General features: G+C 34.2%; 1 protein-coding gene across 2 annotated transcripts in view; it reads left to right on the top strand.

The window, feature by feature from the left end:
- Positions 1-26,552, top strand: part of CFH (complement factor H) — a 363,204-nt gene that overhangs the window by 4,063 nt on the left and 332,589 nt on the right. For both annotated transcript variants that reach the window (XM_025363804.1, XM_025363724.1), the window contains exons 2-6: positions 16,865-17,050; positions 17,751-17,856; positions 19,835-19,911; positions 21,350-21,541; positions 23,484-23,654. In XM_025363804.1, coding sequence (XP_025219589.1) covers positions 16,865-17,050; positions 17,751-17,856; positions 19,835-19,911; positions 21,350-21,541; positions 23,484-23,654 — 732 coding nt within the window. The remainder of the gene's footprint in view (positions 1-16,864; positions 17,051-17,750; positions 17,857-19,834; positions 19,912-21,349; positions 21,542-23,483; positions 23,655-26,552) is intronic.

Here is a 26,552-nt window from a genome sequence, read left to right as displayed (position 1 = left end):
TATAAGGAGTCATAAAAAGATAGTTCAGAGGAAATAAAGTAACTGAACATCAAAAAATGAAACAATAAAAAGGAAAGAAAAAACATTTGACAGAACACTTTTATTTCTTCTGACATTTTAACTTAGCCAAGTTTTTCATAAACCTTGTTAACTGGAAATGTAATAGATGGAAAAGTGATTATAGAAATCTTCTTTCAGGCCGGGCGCGGTGGTTCACGCCTGTAATCCCAACATTTTGGGAGGCCGAGGTGGGTGGATCATGATGTCAGGAGTTTGAGACCAGCCTGACCAACATGGTGAAACCCCATCTCTACTAAAAATACCAATATTAGCTGGGCATGGTGGTGTGCGCCTGTAATCTTAGCTACTGAGGAGGCTGAGGCAGGATAATTGCTTGAGCTCAGGTGGCGGAGGTTGCAGTGAACTGAGATCATGCCATTGCACTCCAGCTTGGGCGACAGAGGGAGACTCCATCTCAAAAAAAAAAAAAAAAAAAGAAAGAAAGAAAGAAAAGAAAGAAGAAATATTCTTTCAGAAATTCCTGAACTGTGACATAAATTTAAGCTTAGGACACATAGGTCAGATATATTCCACAGGCTGTCCATAATCTACAGATATAATGGAAAGTCTTCCAGATCGTTTCGTTGTTACTCATCTGTTCTTTCGCTCATTTTTCCATCACTTTAACTTCCTCAAGTACTACTTAGTAATACTTGGTACAATATGTGTTGTGTTTTTTTTTCTCTCTATTTTCAGGGTCCTAATTGTACTGTCTCTTTGTGACTGAGTTCCTTTTTCGTGACTGGAACAGTAACTGGCATTATAAATTAGCTAACTAAATACTACACATTTCAAGAAAGTTCTGGAATTTCAACCCATGTTCTGATAGTATCTTGTTTTATCTCTAATTATGACAAACTTGTTATTCTATCCAACTTCATATGACCGTTGGCTATTCTCTCATTTGCTTTTTTTTTTTAAATTTATTTTTTATTATTATTATACTTTAAGTTCTAGGGTACATGTGCATAACGTGCAGGTTTGTTACATATGTATACTTGTGCCATGTTGCTGTGCTGCACCCATCAACTCGTCAGCACCCTCATCTGCTTTTTATGATTCTGGAATGTTCTTCATGCTCTTTTCACTGTTAAGGTTTTTGTTTGTTCGTTTGGCTGGTTGGTTTTTTTGAGACAGGGTCTCGCTTTGTTGCCTGAGGCTGGAGTGCCCATGCTGGAGTGCAGTGGTGTGATCATAGTTCACTGCAGCTTCCAACACCTGGGCTCAAGCAATCCTCCTGCCTCAACCTCCCACACCTAGCTACATTTTTGTCTTTTCTTTTTTCTTTTGCTTTCTCAAATGCCTATTAAGTGTGACATAATCTCTATTCCACTTTGTCTAGAGTTTATTTCTTTAAACAATTCTTTACTCTCTTTACAAAGGTACATATGTTACTTCTGAAATGATCTTTAGTTACTCTCACGTTATTTATAAAATAATTTGAGTATTTCTTATTTTGAAATGCTAATTAGATCATATCTCATATATATATATATATATATGCATATAGAATTGACCCTTGACCAATATGGGCTTGAACTTCAGGGGTCTGCTTACTATGTGAATTTGTTTCAACTAAACCAAGGTAAAACAGATAGTATTGCTGGGATACAAAACTTACGCATAGGAAAAACGGACTTTTCGTACATGCAGTTTCCACAGAGTCAAGTGTAGAATTTAAATATGTGCAGATTTTGGCATATGTGGGAGTCCTGAAATATATATACCCTGTGTATACCAAAGGATGATTGAATAAATAGTATTAATATAGATCAGCGAGAAGATAAAAAAGAAATTTAATGCAAAATACCTATTTTTGCTATTTCTGTTTTGTTCATTTGCTTTATTTTTTTCCAAATTGATGTTGTAGTTTTGCTTTATAGTATATTCTGATATCTACTAAGTTTAGAAGTAGGCTATTTAAGAAGTAATAGGTCCTGTTTTTTTACCCACAAAATAATTTTAGAAAATAGAATAATTGAACAAAGAGATCAATTTTAGTCTACCAAAACAATCTGGCACAAATTTGATTAAGGTTTTTGCAAATATATAATTTTATCATGATTTATTTCATTTGAATAGAAACACTTTTCAAGTAACAGTTAAAAGATATATTGACATTGAGAATAAGTAATTAATTCTATGTTTGTATGTCAATATGCCCCCTTAAAATTTGAAAGTGAAAAAATTAGGTAAATTAAGGTTGTTAAAAATATTAAGTAACATTGATTTTTAGCTTGAACCAAAATTATATAACTATTTTCCTCAAATTATAATAAAAATGTTCTTACTCTTTTCCAGTAGCTAAACATATTCACACTCCTAATACGTGGGCTTAAAAAATATATGTTTTGTTTAGTATTATTCTTATTTTTTTTTTTGAGACAGGGAGTCACCTTGTCACCCAGGCTGCAGTGTAGTAGTGCAATCGTGGCTCACTGTAGCCTCGATCTCCTGGGCTCAAGCAGTCCTCCCACCTAAGCATCCCAAGTAGCAGGGATTATAGCTACCTTGCTCATGTGATTTTTAAAATTCTTTGTAGAGACAAGGTTTCTCCATGTTGCCCAGGCTGGTCTTAAACTCCTGGGTCTATTGATCCTCTTGAACTTGGCATGCAAAGTGGTGGGATTATAAACATGACTCACTGCATCCAGACTAAAAATAATTTTAAATTGTAAAATAAAGCCAAATGAATTAAAGCTTCAACAATGTGGTGTTTTGTAAACAAAATTAACTAGCAATTAAATGACTATAAACGTAAGATGAAGTATTCATTTAAACAATGAATACTCAAATACTTAGATATGATGACCTAGTCTACTCATAATCTAGAATGAGAAAAATGAGATGGCTATTTTTAAAAAAGTTTTAAGATAAATCACATCTCAAAAAATGTTTCTGTGCCTTTGAATTTGTATGTTTCCTATTTAATAAGCCTGTGCCCTATTTCCTTCAAGAATTGCCAATTTAAGGCAAGCAAATGTGGCTGTTGTCCATATGCTGAGAGTTTGACTACTTGGGCCAAAATAACTGTTGGTTGTCTAATTGGAAGTCTTTGAGAAGGGGCGTTAACTGAGCTTAAACATTCGATTGTTAGTCAATTCAGGCAAATAAAAGTCATGTTACAAGATATATGTAATTATTATTAGAACTCAGTGCAGTGAATCATTACCTTAAATATTTTTGCTATGGCATGAGTTGATCATTATATAGGACAGCAAGTCCCCAAATTGGGTCTTGCCTGGGAAGTTTCTCGGTTTTGTCCAATAAAGAATTCAAGGGTGAGCCAGTGGTGTTAAACAGCACTTTTTGTTGAAGTGGCAGTGTATATAGCAGCAGCAGAGGTACTGCTCCTTGCTGGGCAGGGCTACCCATAGGCAGTGTGCCCACAGTAGCAGCTCAGAGGCAGTTCTGCACTCATATTTATACGTACTTTTAATTATATGGAAATTAAGAGGTAGTTAATGCTGAAATTGCCAGGATGAGGATGGTAACTTTCAGTTGTTGGGTCATTGCTGTGGAAAGGGCTCGTAACTTCTGGGTGTTGCTATGGTAATGGTAAACTGGCATAGCACACTGGTGTGTGTGTCTTACAGGGAGGGACTTCCACCCAGATCTGTTTTGGACAATACTCAATTTGGTCCAGGGTCCAAGTCCCATCTCCTACCTCAGTAATACTGAATATAATAATGGTTAGAACAAAAGCAGGCAGGAAAGTGTATTTGAAGTGAGAAGACCTAGACATTGATGAAAATTCTTCCACTAACTATGAAAAACATTGTTCTTCAATTGCGGGGAGCTTACATTTTGATGTGAGGGGATAGATAGAAAACTTAGTCAACAAAAATAGTTATAGCATTGTGAACAATGCTGTGAAGGAGGTAAAGTAAGGCCTAAGAGAAAATAGAGATGTGGATGGTAGTATGTAGAGACATTAGGTGGGCTGGTCCTGGGGACTAGAATGAGTGGATCACTTTGAGGACAGAACATTTGAGTAGAGGCCTGAAAGATGAGACAAAGCCAGTCATCAGAAATCTGTCATAAAATTATTCTAAGAGGTGGAAATAACCTGTGCAAAGGATCTAAGAGAAAAAGTGAGTTTGAAATGCTCAACAAAATATAAACAAATAAATCAGCGTGGCTTTGCATGGTGAATACATGCAAGATTTAACATGAGATCCGAGGAAGTGGCAAGAGCCAGATAAGGGGGTCCCAAACCAAGGGAAGGAGTTAGCAATGACGGATAAGTAAAAAGGGAAGTCATGGAAGAATTTTAATCACAGGAATGACATGACCAGATTTGCAAAAATCACTTGTCACTCTGTGAATAGACTGAAATAACAGGAGAGTAGAGGACTGGAGGCTGGTTAGCAGGCAGTTTCATGACCAAGGTGACAGTTGATGATCTGAACTAAGATTTTGAAGATGGTAGCAGGAACATGGGAAAATAGAACAGGGGAGATCATATCTTTTTCTTACAAGCAGAATCAAAAGATGCCATTTATTTGATGGAAAAGCACCAGAATTTTAAGTACTATTTGAAGAAAAAAGGTAATCAATATGAGAATTCTTTATATATAGTAAACATATTCACGGAGTAAATATTGTGAAAAGCTGGCAGGAAGATTTTGCGGAAGAGATGTATCCTTATTTTCTACATGTGGTTAAAAGCAATTAACTATATTTGGAAATCAAGAATTAGGGGCGCAAATATATCATCTGGAAATATAATAATAACCAGAAGGGAAAGCGTTTACTTCTCACCGGGAAGTGAGCGGGCTAAACTATTTTTACGTGGACGGATTACTTAACTTACTTATTTTTTTCCAGTAACCTGAACATCATCAAGTGGATCTGAATTTTGAAAGTGAAAAACACACGTATCAGCTTGTAATTAAACCGTTTTCCTTTTGTGCGGAAGGGGCCGGGGATTGTGTTGTTATGATAGAGTATTACCACCATCTAGTGGAGTAGAATATGTTTACTTAAATTATTATAAACATCGAAACAGCGCAATGTGGAATCACATATTACACAAGTTCACTAATACAAATGTATCAGAAACTTGCAAAATGTTCAAGGGAAAATTGGTGCCCATGACAACTTTCATAAACATTTGTTTTATTTTGTAAAATATAGTTTTATATGGAGCTTACTTTCTTATGAAATATTGCAAAATGTTTTCACATGGATATGTTCCACCATGTTAATGGGCACTTCTAAAACTTGTCTCTTTGGGCTGCTACAACAAAATATTATTAACTGCATAGCTTATAAACAACAGAAGTGTTTTTCTTACACTTCTGAATTCTGGAAAGTCTAAGAGCAAGATAGTACCAGCAGATTCAGTGTTTGGTGAGGGTCTACTTTCTGGTTCATAGATAGTGTGCCTTTTGACTGTGTACTCCAATGATGAAAGGGACAAGGCAGCTCTGTGGTGCCTCTTCTATAAGGTCACACATCCAAATCATGACAGCTCCACTTTCACGACCTAATCATTTCCCAATGTCCTCACCTCCTAATACTATCACATTGGTAATTAGGTTTAAACATATAAATTGGAGGTTGTGGTAAGGTTGCATATATTCATAGCATAGCATATACCTTCTTAACTTACCAAAGTCCAATACTAATTTATCACTCAGGGTTCAAAGCGGGAAGCTTAAATAGAAGTAGAAGATTACCTATCTATCAGTCAATTAATCGATTGACATACCAATCTACCTATCTAGCTACTTAAAAAGAGTTTTTTTAAAAAATAAATTGCCTTATGGAATTGTGAGCATGAGATAAGCAACTCTGATATCCACAGGGCAGGTAGTCAGAAAAGAAGATTACAGACAGGCTGGAACTCACAGGAAAGGAAGCTGCTTTCCACAGAATTCCCTCTCTTTTTCAAAGGAGCCTCAGCCCTGTGTTTCACACCTTTCAAATGATTTGATCTGGCCTATCTAGATTACCTAGAATGATCAGCTTGTTTAAAGTCAACTGATTGGGAGTATACCTGGCAACATATTTTCCCACCAACATTTAGATTAGTTGGACTGAATAACTGGGGATGCTGACTTAACCAAGATGACTTATTAAGAAAACTATCACAACTCATTAATACCTTTCTGTTTTTCTGGATACTGTGAAGAACTTAAAAGACATTAATTTTATTTATTCTTCTCACACTTTACACACTATTGTCATGTGTTTTATGTATATGGGTGTGCACACATATATGTTTGTATTTAAAACCATATAAGGTAATATTTTTATTGTTTTATAGTTAGTATTCATTTATATTTACTTGAACATTTACCATTTTCTTTGTTTTCCATTTCTTCTTTCATCCTAAGACCTTATATTTAGGATCGGTTTCAGTTTTCTGAAATATATCTTTTTTTCTCCCCTTAGTGTGTATTTATATTGGCAGATTATCTCAAATTGTATTAATCAGCCCAGGCACAGTGGCTCACTTCTGCAATCCCAGCATTTTGGGAGGCCACGGTGGGTGGATTGCTTGAGCCCAGGAGTTTGAGAACTGCCTGGGCAAAATGGCAAAACCTTGTCTCTGCAAAAAATACAAAAATTGGCCGGAAGAGGTGGTTTGTGACTGTAGTCACAGCTCCTTGGGGGGCTGAGGCAGGGACCACTTGAGCCCAAGAGGTCATTGCCTCAGTGAGCTAAGATCACGCCACTCCACTCCAGCATGGGCAATAGAGATCTTGTCAAAAAAATAAAATAAAATAAATGCTATGAATCAAAAACTTTATTCTAGAAAAATTATTTCTGTACATAGAATTCTAGATAGATAGCTATTTCTTCCTGCAAATGGAAGTCATTTATATCTTCTGGCTTCTGCTATTGCTATTGAGAAGTCCTTGTAAATCTACCGTTACTGCGGCTAATATTTTTCTCCAACAAGGTTAAGATATTTTCTCTTTGGTTTTCTAAATATTCCTTATGATGCATATAGGTGCATTTTTTTTTACTGATTGGAATTTTTTAATTCTTGAATTTATTAATTGGTATGTTCCATTCATTTTTTAAAATTCTCTTCCAACATTGCTGTGACTTTTCTATCCTCATTGACTCTTAGCTCATCTTGTGTATTTTCCACATATTTGTGTCTTCATGTTGCATCCTGTATTATTTCTTTCGACCTGCCCTCCTGTCCATGAATTCTTTTTACAACTGTGTTATCTGCTTTTAAGCTGTCCATTGATGATTAAAATGGGTTTTTTTCATTTTTAGAAATTATATTTGGTTCTTTTTAAAATCTGGTACTACTTTGTTATAATTTCTTTCCTGAGATATCATTAGTCAATCTTTTCTCTTACATTTAAACCACAGAATTAGTATTGTTGATTATAGTCCATATACATTTGTTCCAGTATCAAATATCTATTTTGTTCCTTATGAAGTTTACAGTAGCAAGGTGCTTTTTCCCCTATAATGTCTTTGACATTTGTAATAATAATTTCGTACTTAAGAAAACAATCTTCCTCATATTAAAGTTGCAACTTATCTTTTCTGGGTGGCTAGGAGAACTTTCGGTATAAGACTACCTTAAGCCAAATTTGTGTTTTGAAATTCCTTGGTCCTCTAAGCAATTCAAGGCTGGGTTCCTGTAAGAAGAGCATAGTTTACTTCCAGTTTTCCTTTATCCTGTGGGTGAATTCATTTAGCTTTCTAACTTTGAATTTTGTTGCTTTAGCCTAACACGGCTATCAAAAAGCAAGCTCTTATCTTCCCCAAATGGTGAATGTCCTCATTGCAGACAAAATTTGGCTGTTTGTTTTCCTCTCTGGGTTCTGATTATATGAAGATTTGTTATGGCAATTCTTTACTGTCTTGTCAACTTTCTAAATGCCTCTATGAAAGTATTTATTTCAAAACATATGTTTTCCTGTTTTTATTTCCCCTTTTGTGACAGGATCTAACCCTGTCTCTCAGGTTGGAGTGCAGTGACATGATCATAGCTCACACACATCCTTAAACTCCTGAGCTCAAGAGACCCTCCTGCCCCAGCCTCTCGCAGAGCTGGGACAACAAGTGTGTGCCACCATGCCTAACTAATTTGTTCCTTTAATTTTTTGTAGAGATGGGATCTTGCTATATTGCTCAGACTTGTCTCAAACTCCTGGGCTCAAGGGATTCTCCCACCTCAGCCTCCCAAAATGTTGGGATTATAGGTGTGAGCCACCATGGTCGGCCACCTGGTTTTATTGTGAAGATGTCCTAAGTGATAAAATTAATCTGAAATAATGCATCTCAAGGCACTCAAACTTTTTGTGAAATAGCCAGGCAATAAATATTTTAGACTTTGTGTGTCATAATGTCTCGCTACTCAGCTCTTCTATTGTAACATAAAAGGAGTCATAGACAACATATAAATGCATGAACATAGCTATGTTCTACTAAAATTTTATTTACAAAACAAGCAGCGATTGAATTTGGCCCACAGGTTAGTTTTCTGGCCCCTGACCTAATGTATCTCACTATAACAGAAAATATATACTACCTTTCCTCCTTACTATTGTAAATTTTATGCACATAATTAAATATTACCCAAACCACAGTTTTTAATTCAGATGGGTGTAGCATAATTTGACAATTTTCATAAATATTCTAATTATATCTGTTATTAAAAATGCTGGAATAAACACTCTGTACCTAAATATTTCACAAAATCTTTAATTATTATTTGTTACTTTTAAAAAATTGAAATTCTTTATCAACTAATATACGAGTATTTTTAAGACTCTTTATTGCTAAGTTGCTTTTTAGTGAGGTAATAGTTATTTATATTTCAGTTTTATTTAATAATAATATTTATATTACCTAATTTTCCAGCAAAATTGAATATCATCTCCTTTACATTTTTGTTATTAAAATTGGTCAAAAAATAATTTTCTTTTAATTTTTATCTCTTTTAAAAATGCCTGTTCTTAAGTAAATGACCTATTCTACTCTAACATTTTTCTTTAGTTAGTGTTTAGTGCTTTTGTTACTGCAAGAAGCGTGTTTGTGTTAAGAATAATTTTTCAGCTAAATTTTCTTTAAATTTTGTATATATAATTTTTTCACAAATATAGTTTTTAATTTAAAAATGTTGTAATGTGTATATGTTCTGTTTGCAAATTGCTTTATGCGTTAAGCCTTACATTTTTGATATTTACTCATACTTTTTAATAAAATATATTTATAAAATAAATATGATTATAGATAGATGGCACTAAGATAATAGTAAGTTAAAAATGACACAGCATCAAATATAGCAGATAATTTAAAAATGTAAAAGAATGAAACATATATGTATTTTAAATGTGTTTAAACCTAATTCTTTAATCTACCTGGCATTTGTGTGCATGTGTCTGTGCATGCTTACAAATAAAGTAAGGATTCAAATTTATTCCATTTCATTTCCAGTGGGTTTTATTTTTTATTTATTATTGTTGTTATTATTATTATTATTTTGAGACAGAGCTTCCTTCTTGTTGCCCAGGCTGGAGTGCAATGGCGCGATCTTGGCTTACTGCAATCTCCGCCTCTCAGGTTCAAGAGATTCTCCTGCCTCAGGCCCCCACGTAGCTGGGATTACAGGCATGTGCCAAAACAGCTGGCTAATTTTGTATTTTTAGTAGAGACGGGTTTCACCATGTTTGTCAGGCTGGTCTCGAACTCCTGACCTCAGGCAATCCGCCCGTCTCAGCCTCCCAAAGTGCTGAGAATAGAGGCGTGAGCCATCGTACCCGGCTCCCGTGGGTTTTAATTGCAAGATTGCCAGAGTGAGTCAATTTGAGATTGTCCAAGGTTACACAGTACAATAGACTTACCCATTGTCAACGTTACTCGGCTTCAAGGAAAATATAGAATAAAGATAAAGGCAGTATGCACAAGAACAGCTTGATGGAGATTTCAGGTACTCAAACTCAGCTTCTGATATCTTAACCATTCCATAAGATAATTTTGCTGAAGAAGGATGAAAGTTGATGCCAGTATAGATCACATCCATGCTGGGTAACAACAGAATTGGGTATCCTTAAATACTTTAGTCGTCACCTTGAACTTGGAGGATGATTTATGTGATCATCACTATTATTTGCAGTCCTCTATTTTCTTCAGATTTAATTTAATGTTTTACTAGTTTCTTGAATTAGAAATTTGGATAATTGATTTCCAACAGTTTTTTTATTTCTAATTCATTCAGGTTATATATATTTTTCTCTCTAATCACTGCTTCAGCATCAGCCCACAAATTTTAACATATATTTCCATTACTGTTTATTTCAAATCATATTCTAATTTATGTTGTATTTTTTCTTTTACTCGTGAGTTATTTATAAGTGTTGCTTCCCGGGCGCCGTAGCGCACGCCTGTAATCCCAGCACTTTGGGAGGCCGAGGCGGGTGGATCACGAGGTGAGGAGATCTAGACCATCCTGGCTAACACGGTGAAACCCTGTCTCTAGTAAAAAAGCACACACACACACACACACAAATAGTCGGGCGTGGTGGTGGGCCCCTGTAGTCCCAGTTACTTGGGAGGTTGAGGCAGGAGAATGGTGTGAACCCGGGAGCGGAGGTTGCAGTGAGCCGAGATTGGGCCACTGCACTCCAGCCTGGGGCACAGAGCGAGACTCTATCTCAAAAAAAAAAAAAAAAAAACAAAACAGCAACAACAACAAAAACAGCGTTGCTTAACTTCAAAAATTTTGTGACTTTTCCAGTTATTTTCTATTAGTAATGTCCAGTGGTCAGGGAGTATACTTAGAGTGATTTTAATTTTTTGAAATTGGTAGAGATTTGCTTGGAATGAATATGCACCTTACAATTGTTGAAGGCAGTGTTTTATTAATATAAAAAAGCTTAATTTGGTTAATAATGTTGCTCATATCTTGTATATCCTTATTTTTCTATTTCTTTATCTATTGGATATTGGAAACAGTGTGCTTAAATCTCAAACTATGATGGTAGATTGCTTACTTCTTTTATTTCTGTTATATTTGGAAGATATATTAATAGTTTTATGCAAAGAAGCATGCTGGTAAATGTAAAACAACCAACTATTTTTTGAAAGGAAAGGAAACAACCAAGATTTGTAAAATTTGCTGAGATTCATGTGTAAATTCTCACAATATGGTCAATTTCAAGTTACCAACGTGTCATCAGTGAACATTGTTTTAGCAAAAGATGTGTATAATTGACTCCTATGAGTCAGTATGAGCCAGCTCCAGTAAACATTGTTCAAACACATTTAGAATTATTATATCTTTCTGTTAAAGTAGCCCTTTTATTAATATGAAATGACTCTCTTTTTATCTAGTAATACTTTCTAACTTATTTATAATTTGCTTGATATTAATACATTAATATCATTCTGACTTTAGTTGATACTTTTCTAGCATGTTGGTTTTTATCATTTACTCTCAGTTTTTATGTACAGTTTTATTAAAAGTAATCATCATATATTTGAGTTTTATTTTATGCTTTTATCCAGTCAATCTTTGCATGTTAAGTGTGGTGATGAATCCATTTACATTTAATGTAATTACTGGTACACTTCAGTTTAAGTCTAGCATCTTGCTATTTATTTTTGCCTCATTTTTTCTTTTTTCTTTTCCTGCCTTCTCTTATTTTAATCAAATAATCTTGACTATCTCATTACATCATGTATACTAGTTATTTTATGCATCTCAATATTTTTGGTTTAGTGGCTAACCTAGCAATTACCACAAAACATACTTAAATTATTACAGTTTATCCTAAATTAATATTTTTACCACATCAAGACTATGGGGAAAATATCACAACACTTTTATTTGCTTTACCTTTTCCTGACACTTTTGCTATTATTGTTTCATATTATACTCCTGAATTTATTAAAAACACTATTAAACATGGTCATTATTGATTTAAACAGTCTAGGTTCTTTTTCATTTGAGTAAAATATACATAGCATGTTTATCATGTTTCAATAGCTTTTTTATTTACTCATCTGTTTATTTTCTTCAGTTCTGCTTATTCCTTTTTGTACTTCTTTGCTTATATTTTAGATCAGTTTCCTTCAGCCCAGATAACTTTTTCAGTATTTTTATATAGCTGAGTCTGCTCTTGTTGAATTCTTTCTGCTTTTGTTTGCCTAAGAATGTGTTTGCATGCTCTTTCATTTTTGAAGTATATTTTCACCATTTATAGAGTTCTCTGCTGACTTTTAATTTTCAACACTTTAGTGATGCGAAGACACATATATTCAGACTTCATTATTTACTTCCACAGACTTGGCTGTTATTTTTACTATTCTCCTGAAATAAAAAAAGTTTCCTCTGTCTGTGATATGGTTTGGCTCTGTGTCCCCACCCAAATCTCATCTTAAATTATAATCTCCATAATCACCACATGTCAAGGGAAGAACTCAGTGGGAGGTGACTGGATCATGGGGATTGTTTGCCCCATGCTGTTCTCATGATAGTGAGTGAGTTCTTATGATATTTTATGGTTCAAGCATCTGGCATTTCCCCAACTTGCACTTCTCTCTCCTGCTACCACGTGAAGAAAGTCCTCTCTTCTTCTTCACCTTCCACCATGATTATAAGTTTCCTGAAGCCTCCCCAACCATGTGAAAGTGTGAGTCAATTAAACTTCTTTTTTTAATGAACTACTCAGTCTCAGGCAATTCTTTATAGCAGTGTAAAATGGACTAATACAGTCAATTGGTACTGAAGTAGTAGGGCACTATTATAAAGATACGTCAAAATGTGGAAGTGACTTTGGAACTGGGTAATGGCCAGAGGTTGGAACAGTTTGGAGGTCTCAAAAGAAGACGGGAAGATGTGGGAAAGCTTGATACTTCCTAGAGACTTGTTGAATGCTTTAGACCAAAATGCTGATAGTGATCTGGAATATGAAGTCCAGGCTGAGGTGGTCTCAGATGGGGACAAGGAACTTATTGGGAGCTGGAGCAAAGATCATTTAGCAAAGAGATTGGCAACATTTTGCCCCTTCCCTAGAGATCTGTGGAACTTTGAACATTGAGAAAGTTGATCTGAAATTGGAACTTATGTTTAAAAGGGAAGCAGAGCGTAAAAGTTTGGAAGATGTGCAGCCTGATGATGCAATAGAAATGAAACCTCAATTTTCTTGGGAGAAATGCAAGCCCACTGGAAAAATCTGTGTAAGGAATGAGGAGTCAAATGTTAATCACCATGACAAAGGAAAAATGTCTCCAGGGAATGTTAGTGATCTTTAAGGCAGCTTCTCCCATCACAGGCCCAGATGCCTAGGAAAGAAAAATGGTTTTGCAGGCCTGGGCCCCACTGCTGTGTGCAGTCTCAGGACTTGGTGACTTGTATCCTAGCTGCTCCAGTTGCAGCCATGTCTAAAATGGGACAACATACAGCTTGGGCCATTGCTTCAGAGGATGAAAGTCCTAAGCCTTGGCAGCTTCCACATGGTGTTGGTCCTGTGGGTACACAGAATGAAAAACTTCCACCTAGATTCAGAGAATGTGTAGAAATGCTTAGATGTCCAGGCAGAGGTGTGTTGAAAGGGAGGAGGCCTTATGGAGAACCTCTGCTAGCACAATGAGCAGGGATAATGTAGGATTGGAGCCCCCACACAGAGGTCCCACTGGGGCACTACCTAATAGAGCTGTGAGACAGGGCCACCGATCCTCCAGACCCTAGAATGGTAGATCCACTGACAGGTTGCACCATGTGCCTAGAAAAGCCACATAGACTCAATGCCAGCAGTGAAAGCAGCCAGAAAGGGGGCCATACCCTGCAAAACCATCGGGGAAGGTCTGCCCAAGGCTGTGGGAGCTCACCTCTTGCATCAGTGTGACCTGAATGTGAGACATGGAATCAAAGGAGACTGTTTTGGAACTTTAAGGTTTAATGACTTCCCTATTGGATTTCCAACTTTCATGGAGATTTTGGCCCCTTTGTTTTAGCCAGTTCATCCCATCTGGGATGGGAGCATTTACCCAATGCCTGTACTCCCATTGTATCTTGAAAATGACTAATTTGCTTTTGATTTTACAAGCTCATATGTGGAAGGAACTTGCCTTGTCTCAGATGAGACTTTGGACATGGACTTTTGGGTTAATGCTGTAGGGAGTTAAGAGTTTGGGGGACTGTTGGGAAGGCATGATTGTGTTTTGAAATGTGAGGACATGAGATTTGGAAAAGGCAAGGGGCAGAATTATATGGTTAGGCTCTGTGTCCCCACCCAAATCTCATCTTAAATTGTAATCCTGATAATCCCCATGTGTTGAGGAACGGACCCAGTGAGAGGTGATTGGATCACGGGACAGTTTCTCCCATGCTGTTCTCATGATAGTGAGTGAGTTCTCATGAGGTTTGATGGTTTTATAAACATCTGGCATTTCCCCTGTTTGCACTTCTCTCTCCCGCCACCCCACGTGAAGAGGTCTGGTCCTTGCTTCCCCTTCCACCATGATTGTAAGTTTCCTGAGGCCTCCCCAGCCATGTGAAACTGTGAGTCAATTATATCTCTTTTATTTATAAATTACCCAGTCTTGGGTATTTCTTTATAACAGTGCAAAGATGGACTAATACAATCTGCTTTCAAGATTTTGCCTTTATCTTTGGTTTTCAGCAGAGTATCAGTATAGGTTTTCTTGGTATATAGCATTTTGGGGGTTTGTTGAAATTTTGATTTTGTGAGTTGATTTCTTTCATCAATTTTGGAAACCTTTGAGCTATTGTTTCTTCAAATATTGCCTATGTTCATTCTCTTCTGTGTTGTTAGAATTCCAATTACACATGTTTTATAACTTTACACCACATATTTTTTTGTACTCTGTTTTGTTTGTTGTTGTTTATACACTTTTGTCTTTCCATACTTCAGTTTGGATATTTTTACATTAAACTTCCTCTAAGTTTAACAAGTTTGTATTATGCTATGTCCATTTGATTCTTAACACCATCTGACAAGTTGTTATTTCTGATTTTTTATGCAATTTTAAGATAACACCGATTTATTATGAGTCAATTTTATTTTGAATATCTTCTTAAAATTTACATCTACTTTCTATAGTTCCTTTAATGTCCCTAAAATAGCTGTTATAAAGACCTTAACACTAATTCTAACATCTGAATCTGAGTGTCTAGTTCTACTGAATATTTATTTTCTCTTTTTCGTTCACAGCTGTTTTGCTTCTTTATGTATCTTTTAATTTTTATTCAAGATCGTATTTTTAAACAAAAATATGTAATGAGCAAAGTTTATGTAACTTACTCTCACCAACAAGATTGTTTGCTCTTTCTTGAGCCACTCAAAAATTTAACTCAGAGGGACCTGGGTAACACTTTTAGTTTGAGTCAGTTCCACTTCTGGTTTCTAAAGTCTCAAAGATTAAACCTTCTTGGGTTTTTAAAATCTAGAGTCTGGTTGGTTTCTTCTATCCCAAAAGACGAACACACACACACACACACAGAGTATATACATATATATATATATATATATATATATATATGTATATATTATACTATATGTGTGTGTGTATATATATTAGACTTTTGAGATAGAAGAAGCCAACACATATATATTATGTATGTGAGCATATGATATATATATAATAGTTGTTTATATATGTTTGCTTTTCTGCTGTTTTGACATCTGCTCTTATATATATAATCTTAAATGCTCATATATATATGAAACAACAGAAAAGCAAACATATATATAAAGAACTTTTATTGTATATAAATAATACATGTGTATATATGTATGTATATACATAAATACATATATGTATACAGCTTTTCTGCTGTTTTGACAACTGCTCTTAAATATCACCCAGAGTGACTTTCAAATATGGCATATTTTGATGAGAATGCTAGCTGTGTATTTGAGTCAGATCCCTTTTCTTATTGAGACTTTTTTTCTATGAGACAATGGGAAAGTCAGTCTTCTTGTAAGAAGCTACCTAGACTGTAGCAAAGCAACCTGATTTGGCAAAGTTTCAGAATTTTTCATGCTAGATATAACCTCCTTATGTTTGGTTCTTTCTTACCTCATTACCATTCTTCCATTCAGAGGAAGGATCTTCAATCCATATCCAGAGTTGACAAACATAACCAGGTAAAAAATGGCCAGAGACCCTATATTTACTTGAAACAGGTCCTTCCTACTTGGATTTTGTTCATTTAATCCTCTTTCCTCCCACAACTTTGAGTGTACACATGCACACACAATTTGTTGTTGTTCCAATCTGGAGTAGAAACGTTGTTCTTTTCCATCCTATTCTATCTTATTTGGAGAGCTCATATAATTTTGTATTAACTTATCATGCTTCATTTTTGTAAATAGAATTTTTCTACCTGTAATTCATATTTTACATCTCTTTGACTATTTATTAAATAACTGGCTTCCCTACTAGAATGGAAATGCTTTGAGAACAGATAACTTGTTTCTTCATTGTTTTTGCTTTACAACTTACGATAGTGCTCAATAAATATTTCCCAAATTAATGGAAGAATAGTAGAATGCTCTCCAGCAATTAAGAGTAGTATAACAAAATATATCTATTGCTTTGCAAAGATTTTTAGGTATTCTTCCACAGTAAACATTCTTATAAAATTATGTAGATACAAATTTTATAAGGTGAAAGGTATACTTACAGTACATGCATGAAATGTATGTTTACTCCATAGATATGGGAGTAGGAGAAAGGAAAATTTAGGTAGGTCTGTAACTGTCTAGACATTTTTAAAAGCAACAATTACCCAAACATACTGTACATTTAAATAGATACTTTATGCACTTATTTTCTTTTTATTTTTTTTTAGATTGCAAGGAACTTCCTCCAAGAAAAAATACAGAAATTCTGACAGGTTCCTGGCCTGACCATACATATCCAGAAGGCACTCAGGCTACCTATAAATGCCGCCCTGGATATAGATCTCTTGGAAATATAGTAATGGTATGCAGGAAGGGAGAATGGGTTGCTCTTAATCCATTAAAGAAATGTCAGAGTAAGTACTTCATACATTTGTGAAATTTATGAAAACTTTTGGTTGTAAAAATACTTAAGATTTTATATTATAGCAATTATGGCTGAATTATATCACTGTTGCTGCTCAAATACAAAATAATACATCATACATCTTTTTTTTTTTTTGAGATGGAGTCTGGCTCTGTCACTTAGGCTGGAGTGCAGTGGTGCAATTTTGAGATGGAGTCTCCCTCTATTGCCAGGCTAGAGTGCAGTGGCGCTATCTCGGCTCACTGCAACCTCTGCCTCCCTGGTTCAAGCAATTCTCCTGCCTCAACATCCCGAGTAGCTAGGACTATTGGCACGTGCCACCACACCTGGCTAATTTTTGTATTTTTAGTAGAGATGGGGTTTCACTATGCTGGACAGGCTGATCTCGAACTCCTGGCTTCGTGATCCACTCACCTTGACCTCCCAAGGTGCTGGGATTACAGGTGTGAGCCACTGTGCCCAGCCAATACATCATCATTTTCAAAAAGGGGTGGTCTTCCTCCAAAATTAAAAAAGCAAGCATATAGTTTAAGTTCAATTATGAAATAATAGCTCTACTATATTTAATTTTCCTTGTATTCAATCTGTCTTCTTATATAATATCAAATATACTTGTACCCCCACTCCTACATAAAATATATTCCTTGTTATTACATACTAATTTATAACTTTTTTTGTTTTCATTTTAGAAAGGCCCTGTGGACATCCTGGAGATACTCCCTTTGGTTATTTTAGCCTCATAGGAGGAAATGTGTTTGAATATGGTGTAAAAGCTGTGTATACATGTAATGAGGGGTATGTAGTCCATACAAAAAGAGGTTTATAATTAAGATAGTAAATAGGAACTGTACTAGTTTATATATTTTAAGGTTATTATATTTTTCTATGGACATTTTAAAATGTAACATGCAAGTACCTGAAAATTTAACTATGATGAAAATAATTAAATCTGGATAACATATTTTCTCCTTAACACTGAAAAATTTAAATGAAGTATAACTTCTCTGGTAGAGTATAATTATAGGAGAGTGGGAAAACAGTATGCACATATATAAGTATTCACCCAACAAGTCTTCATGACATTCTATTTTGTGCAGAGTATCATGGGAGTTCAATGTGACAGGAACAATAGGAATTGAAACCAACTTATATTGTATGATAACTGTTTTGACATATTTTATAAAATTTAAGGAAAGCAAGACTTTTACCTGGTTATAAGTTTTACTTACAACTAATGTTACTTAATGTCCCAGGTCTGCAAATTATTCTTACCACATGGACTAAAAATACTACTCTTTCAGAATCATTGACTCTGTTCCTTCTAACCAACTGCTGGGTTTTCATTGCCAAAATCATCACTGTGTATCCTCAGTGTCTCAGTGTACTTTTATCCCCCTTATTCTCTGCTAGATCAAAAATTATTTTGAAGAAAAATCCATATATGGGAAAACTAGGATTAGATCACTATAATCTTATACTTCATAAATATAAATGTAACCAAATATTACAAATGGAATAACATCATTCTTTCCTCATTTTTTTCCCTTAATTCGAAGCAATAAAATATAATAGCTTAAAACTCAATCACTGGAGTAAGCCTGCCTTTCGAAACTCTTCCACTTAACATTTATGGGTATTTAAAAAAATATCTCTTCGCTACCATTTCCTTTCCTACAAAACAGACACATTTCATGTGCTTCATGGATTGGTAGGGAAAATAAATAAGACACACATCTGCATCCCTTAGAAGAGACCTTGAGATATTGTAGATGCCAAATAAGTATTATTTCTTATGAATTTATTCTCTCCTTAGTCACTACCTCAGGGAGGTTTTTCAAATACATTTTTAGCCCTGCAATCATTACTGCTTATCTTATCACACATAACTAAATAGGTTATAATTTCCTGGAGCTGAATTTTTTAATTTGCTACCTTTCTCACCTCTGAAATATTGTTTTTATCACAGACTTGTGTCCTCTCTTTAAGTTCAGCACTTGATTTGGCTAAGGAGATAAAAATGTATAAACCTGAAGCCTCTAGCAATGATTGCACATTTTGCACATGCCCCAGGGAGCTCATATTCATATAGAGCATTTTTAGATTCAAAAGGCAGGCTTCATGGGTTATTAAAATTACTTAAGTTCAACATTGGATGGATTAGATAAGCAGATTTGATTCACTGGGTATTCTCTGGAAAAAATCTCTAGGATAGAGATGCGGAGGTGGAGGCAAGTGCTGAAAGTAAATCACACACTAACAACTTTGTGCTGGCACTATCTTAAATTATGTAGAAAGCCTAAGGTGTTTAGAAAATATCAGAATCATGGAGGACAGAAATATGGTCTAAGACTGGAGGAGAGGGAAACATAGCTGTTGGTTACTATGATATTTTTAGCTTTTGTTTTTGTGATAGTTCATGGAGCTTACTATATTATTGAATTTAACTAATTAGATAATTCAATGAAAAATAAGAATACTTTGTATGAAACAATAATGAGTTTGTCATGAACCAAAGGTTATGATTATTTTCAGTCCATGCACCAAGGAGAGAAAGATAAAGGGAGATAGAGATTAAGAAAGAGAGAAACTTAAGAAATCTAAGAAAGTGAAAGAGGAAGATAAGGAGGAAGGGAAGACAAGAAACAAGAAACAAGAAAATGTATATGCTGTTCATTTTCCTTACTATGGAGTTTCTGAACACTCAGAATGGCATTGAATTTAAAACTGCATATAAACACACATTATCTCAACACTGTTATTTTTGGGTTTTCAGGTATCAATTGCTAGGTGAGATTAATTACCGTGAATGTGACACAGATGGATGGACCAATGATATTCCTATATGTGAAGGTAGACATAAAATGTATTTACAAGTATATTGAAATACTTTAAATAATCTAAGATTTAAAACAATGTCTTACATTGAAATATCTTAAAGTCTCTAATTAAATATTTTTATTTATTTATTTTTGTTTCTCATATAATGTAGAATGGGAATCTAGTCTTTTTATGACTACATTCTTGGTGTTTCAAAAGCCAAATATGAATGCAACCTGATCTAATCTAATAATTGAAGTATTAGACATTAGAGAATCTAAAACTCATTTTTATTTCCTTTTGGATTTTAATGGCTAGAAATGCATATAAGCATCATTAGCTATGCTTCATTAGCTATGCTAATGAAGACCAGAATTTTACCTTTATTAATGAAGAGGCACTCACCCAATAACCACCCAAATGCAGGGATCTATAGTAACAGCTGAAGTGGAGAACATGACTGAGACCTCCCACCAAGGGAGGTTGCCTGTGAACTTACCTTTACCGAAAAGAGGAATAAACTAAGGGCGAGCTCTGTTATTTCTTACTGTTCTATAAAGCAAACAGTGAAAATGAGAAAACGTAGATTCTGTTTTCATGCTGTGAGCTAATAATTCAAATCCCTAGTCATTATGGAAATAAAAGAAATCAATCAGAGTAGTATTTCCTAATTCCACAGTAAGTAGTAAGTGGAGATACAGAAGAAGTGTGATAATCGTTCAAAAATTCTGTCAACTACAGAAAAGAATGGAAGATATTTTTCATCTATGAAGATGAGAGGAAGAACATTAATGTTCTAGAGAACATCTACATTGAAATCACCTGGGATGCTTGTTAAAAATTAAAATCTTTGGTTACTAAAAAATGCCCTACTGAATCAGTATCTTTGGCGTGAGCATACAGGAAGATATCCCTAAAACTTTTATTTTAACAGGCATCCTGAGTCATTCGATAGTACGATAAAGTTTGACCACAATCTTAGAGAAATTGGAAAATATTAATTAGAATCAAAAGAAGTACTCAAATTATTTTGAACACTGAAGTCGAAGAGGACGGAAAATTAAGGATGATTTCTCTATTGAAGTTAATGTCATAACGTTTGCTTTTACATCTTTTAGGCATGCGGTGTTATATTATGCTGGGGCATAAATGAAAATGTTGTATTTAATTATCTCAAGCTTTATATTTCTTAATTATTTAAAAATACTTGTTTGTTACTACAAAAATACAAGCTAGCATTAAAGTAGTAATTTTCATTGTCCACTCCCATAGAAAAGAATCAGGAATAAACATTCCATTTGCTTGTTTCTTAGAAACATGTATCTCTAGCAAACAGGTATATCAAATGCTTCTAAAAATAATTTAAGTACATTCCTCCAATCTTATCCTGAGGATGATTTTATGCATACACATATTTTTCACAATAAACTTTTGAAATTCTGTTAGAAAACATTGTATGTATTTTCTTCAGTTGTGAAGTGTTTACCAGTGAAACCACCAGAGAATGGAAAAATTATCAGTGGTGCAATGGAACCAGATCGGGAATACTATTTTGGACAAGTAGTACGGTTTGCATGTAACTCAGGCTACAAGATTGAAGGAGATAACGAAATGCATTGTTCAGAAGATGGTGTTTGGAGTAAAGAGAAACCAAAGTGTGTGGGTAAGATACACTTACTCTTTTAGTATTTTTAGCTTTTCAAATGTAAATATACATTAAAACATCGTTCATTCTAAGGAGTATCAGCAATATTAACAATAGCTAATGTTTATTGAGCACTTACTATCTGCCTGTAATTGAGCTAAGTTCTTCGCATGCATCATTTCATTTTACCTTTCAAAAAAATTCCATGATTTATTTACTCATCACTTTTGTTTTATAATTGAGGAGACTGGTGCAAAGAAGTTAAATACATGCCCTGGATTATCATGGCATAAAGAGTCAAGTTAGGATTTAAATGTAGGTTATCTGACACCAGAGTCCATGCTTTAACCATAGCTCCATTGTAGTTGCCTCTTAGGCTGAAAGAGAATGCTAAGCATTTTTGCTGCAAGTTGTAAGACCTCTGGAAAACACATTTGTTTTTAATTTTGAAAGTCATAGATTCATTATGTATTTCCAGAGATACATTAAAATGACATTCATTTTTGAATAACACTTCTGGGAAGCAGACCTGTTTTATATTTGTACTGCAAGTTTACTATAAATGTTGCTGAAATGAACAGAATCCACTAAATAAATCATTGCCTCTTAAAAGAAGTTTTATATTAAACCGTAAGCCAGAATATTTTTAGTCATAATACTGCCAACTTGTGCATCATGACCAATCAATGATTTTGGCTGCTGTGGTAAAAATCGTGGTTGATTTGTTTAGTAGTACCATAGTGCAAGTTCATTTTACCAATAAATGTTTGGCAGAGGTTTCTGTTATATTTATATTTCAGTATTATCTAAAATCTCTAAATTATTTTTACTTTTAAAGTCTTTTCTATCTTATAGTTAGATACAGAGAAAAGAATTTCCTTCTTAAGAACTCTTTCTAACAACAATAGTTCTTTATGTTAAAAACTAATATTTTTATTTAGCATAGCAAATATCATGTACTTTAGAAGTACATGGACGGAATTTACATCCTTACAACTAGATTCTTGTGGTTAGTGAAACCTTCCTGGAATGGCTGATGCCTACGATTAAGTCTTAAAGAAAAAAATGAGATTTGGCAGATGAAAATGAGAGCAAAAGCATACCAGAGTTCAGGGAAAGGGAAGTGGAAGGGCAGTAAGGTTTTAAGGAGCATGAAGCACCACTGATTCTTGTCCATTGTTCCTAGGCACCTTAGTGTAGAATGCAAGTAGGGAGTGAGTCAGTGATAAATAGAAGGTGGGCCAATACAGAGTGCTGCATGCATTATGCTGAAGAACACGCCTTTTATTCAGACTGAATTGGGAATCAATGAAGGATTTCGAGTGGAGTTACGATGTGTCTACTTGAGAGGTCATTAAGCTACACACAAGGAAAATGGATTAGAAAGTGGGAGAACAGAGTTTGGGAAACTAATGATTGGCATAATCCAAGGTAAAAATGTTTGAGACAAGTGGGTATAAAAGATGATGGCCTTTTTTTTTTTTTTTTTCCTGAGGAAATCTTGGCTAAATAGTGATGACACAAAAACAGGTCAGTTACTTTTCAGAGGTATAATGACACTGAGTTAAATCAATGTCTTTGACAAAGAGTCCTGTTGATAATCGCTGTCTTACCAATAATTTGAAGATGTGTTATTTTTTGCAGGTCATTCAGTGAAAACATCACAATAAAACTGTATTTATGGTCAATTTTATATATACACTTGATGAATGTTACTGGTCACTATTTATTTCAAGAAGGCTAATTTGTCCTGAAACTAAATAAAATTAGAAGAATAATTTTAATCAGAATTTTAACTTTCTTCAGATAAATCATTTATTAAGTGGTCAAGTCAAAACAGAACTTTTGTTTGGTTGACTGATTTACCTGATGGAAACATTTCTGTTTTCATATAATTATGTCCTGGTCACAGTCCTTTAATTTGCAATAAACATTTTGGAATTTAATCCCTTCTATTTAGAAATTTCATGCAAATCCCCAGATGTTATACATGGATCTCCTATATCTCAGAAGATTATTTATAAGGAGAATGAACGATTTCAATATAAATGTAACATGGGCTATGAATACAGTGAAAGAGGAGATTCTGTATGCACTGAATCTGGATGGCATCCGTTGCCTTCTTGTGAAGGTAATGTTACATTTATTTTCTGGATCTATACAAATTTATCACATATTTTAATTAATTCTTTTAATAAAGCCACTTATTTTAATCAAAAATAAAGTGCTAATTTATGTAAATAAACTATTATTAAAAATATATAGAATTTTCTGTGTTCAAGGTTCATTTTGAGAACACTTCATACGATACACACACTCTGAAAACAGACATAAACAGGGCCAGAAAAGTTCAGTAGCTTATTAAGTCATTGATTTATCATCAAAAACCATGTCTGGAGTAGAGCCAGGACAATAATAGACTTCCTAATGCTCAGTAACATACAACTCTCAAACAAGTAGATTGCTCTACTAATGCCCAGAATTTATTTAAATTATATTAATATTTTAAAATACTTTAAAAGTAACTTGTATTACTAACAGGTGAGGAAACTCTCAACTGACAATGGAATTAAGTGGAAGGAAATGAATATTTTGGTTAACAACAGGCTCAGTATGACTCAACAGTGATAATGGTGCTGGAAAATGGAAAAACCAAAAAAAAAAAAAAACAAACAAACCCCAAACTCTCTTAAGTTTCGTTATGGAGGGATGTTATACAGAGCCAAAGAGTTCATTTCAACTGTGCTCTTTACCCACCAAAAAGTATATCTGGAATAGAGTGTTCTACTTAACCCACTTCATTTTAAAAGGGAAAGTTTCAAACTATCATGGCCAAGAAAAGAGAATACAGACAGTGGCGGACTTTAAGAAATTATGCCATAAGAAGTACAGTAAGAAGCTATAGCTATAGTGTGGTGATAACTGTTTTGAGGTATTTTCAAACATTTATAAAATGAGTGGGTTTGCTTTTGATGAGTACTCCTACAATGAGTGAAACGAGGAACAGTGTTACCACATATGGTCCAGAAATCTAAACGGGTGATACTGCCATACTGTGAGAGAAAGAAGAGTTGAACTCTTAAGAGCCCTCTGAACTTTAAATCCCGTGATTCATAAATACATGTTTAAACTGTGCTTTAGTAATCCTCTTTTATAAAAAGAATAGTTAATTTTGGGTTAATTTTATACACTAAAAAATTTTGGTTTGAGCTCACAAGTGTCTCCTTGGAAAACATATTTTTCTTCACAATTGCGTGATCTCTACTTTTAGGCACTGTTAAGAACATATTTTAGAAAAAAAAAAGGAACACGAGACAGTAATAACCCACATCAAATCCATGTTTGGCTAATGGTGTGTGGGGTCCAACTATTTGTCTTCATGGCATTCATAGTTCCTAAGCAAAGGAAGTGCATGCACAAGTCCTTTGACATTAACTTCTACCTGAAGTATATTACTTCCAGAACCCCTCTCAAATCTACAGTGAATTTATCGAATTTATCCATCCAATAATCAAAATGTAACTTATAAACCACTTATTTAACATCAGAGCCTTGCTGTGTATTGAAGATAAACATTACAATAAACCACCATTTCAGCTTTCAATGAATTCAAAATAAGACTCTGGGAATTTAGTTTTATTTGAACATGTAACTCTGTAGCATGACTACCTCCTTGTAGTCATCTGATTATTTCACCTCTTTTACTTGTTCACTTTGCTACCTACTTAAAAGTCTTCCTTAGCACATATTTGTTTTCACAATGAGAAATTCATCTGTTTTTCCCAAATGTGTTACTGCATTTCTATTCTTGCTTCTCTTGAACACTGATTGATTCACACACACACACATACACACACACACACACAAACCAAAGACTCTATATTTATAAAGCATTTTTCTTTTATATATTTTTTTCCATTTCTCAGTCACAAATACAAGTAAAACCTGAATATTCAAGGCTGTGCTTGAGGGTCCTGCTTTCTTTAGTAAAAGAGATACCAAGAGAAGGCACTGAGATTGAGTACTCCTTTTCAGAAGACAGTTCACTAATAATCAATATAAATAAAGGAAAATTCATCCCAAGTTAGTTAAGCATACACTCTCTCACCATGTTTTATTTTATTGAAATATATTTTACACTGATTAGATATAGAGAAGTCTTTCTTAATAAAAGAATTCCACTCTTTGTATGCCAATATAGCATAAATATGACTGTTTTCTTGGTACAAAGCAAAGATCTACTTTCTGATATAAGATGAATTCAAAATCTATACACATCATTTTCTCTGAAATCAGATAACTTCAAACTCTCTTTGTTGCTTCTAAATCTATAAGAAGTTTGGAACTAAATAATAAGATAACATTAAAGTAAAATAATCTACTTAAATTTTAACTACTTAAATTTTCTTCAATCTGGTCTATGGCATATACATGTAAGAGGACTGATTGAATTGTCAAAACTTTGGTCTCTGTGTCCAATAGGAACAATCTGTAACAGAAAGTTATTTACAGAAACAATCAAAGGTACCAAGAACTGTTAAATTAAAGCTATCTTTGATCCAAATCTATTTCTTCCCTGTACAGATTGGATTTTCTATTGGTTCAAAACATAGAGTGCTAACCTTGAATTAGTATTCTAACTTCAAATGACTAATGCTTATTTCCAATAGTAGAAAAATATGGATAATCTCAAATATTATTTTGGATAAAGGTACAGGTTTGAACAATGTTTTAATAACATGATTTATTTTAAAAATGATTGTGAGTATACGAAATTAAGGTTTATCACAGGATTTATGTCTACTGCTCGAGCATAATCACCAGAAGTCCTTCTATTCTTAAAAAAATTGTTCCATATTATTTTATTGATTTCTTAGTTAAACTCTTGTTTTTTTGTATCTCATAGCTTTTGACTTCAAAAATTGGTATTAAATTGAGCTATATCATAAGGAAAAATAATTGAAGATACATAAACTGAACTTTAATGAGTATATGAAAATATGATAGAGAAGAATGAAGTGACAGAGAA

This window comes from Theropithecus gelada, chromosome 1 (assembly GCF_003255815.1).
Source record: "Theropithecus gelada isolate Dixy chromosome 1, Tgel_1.0, whole genome shotgun sequence".
NCBI classification, from domain to species: Eukaryota; Metazoa; Chordata; class Mammalia; order Primates; family Cercopithecidae; genus Theropithecus; species Theropithecus gelada.
This window is presented reverse-complemented; position numbering and strand designations above follow the sequence as displayed.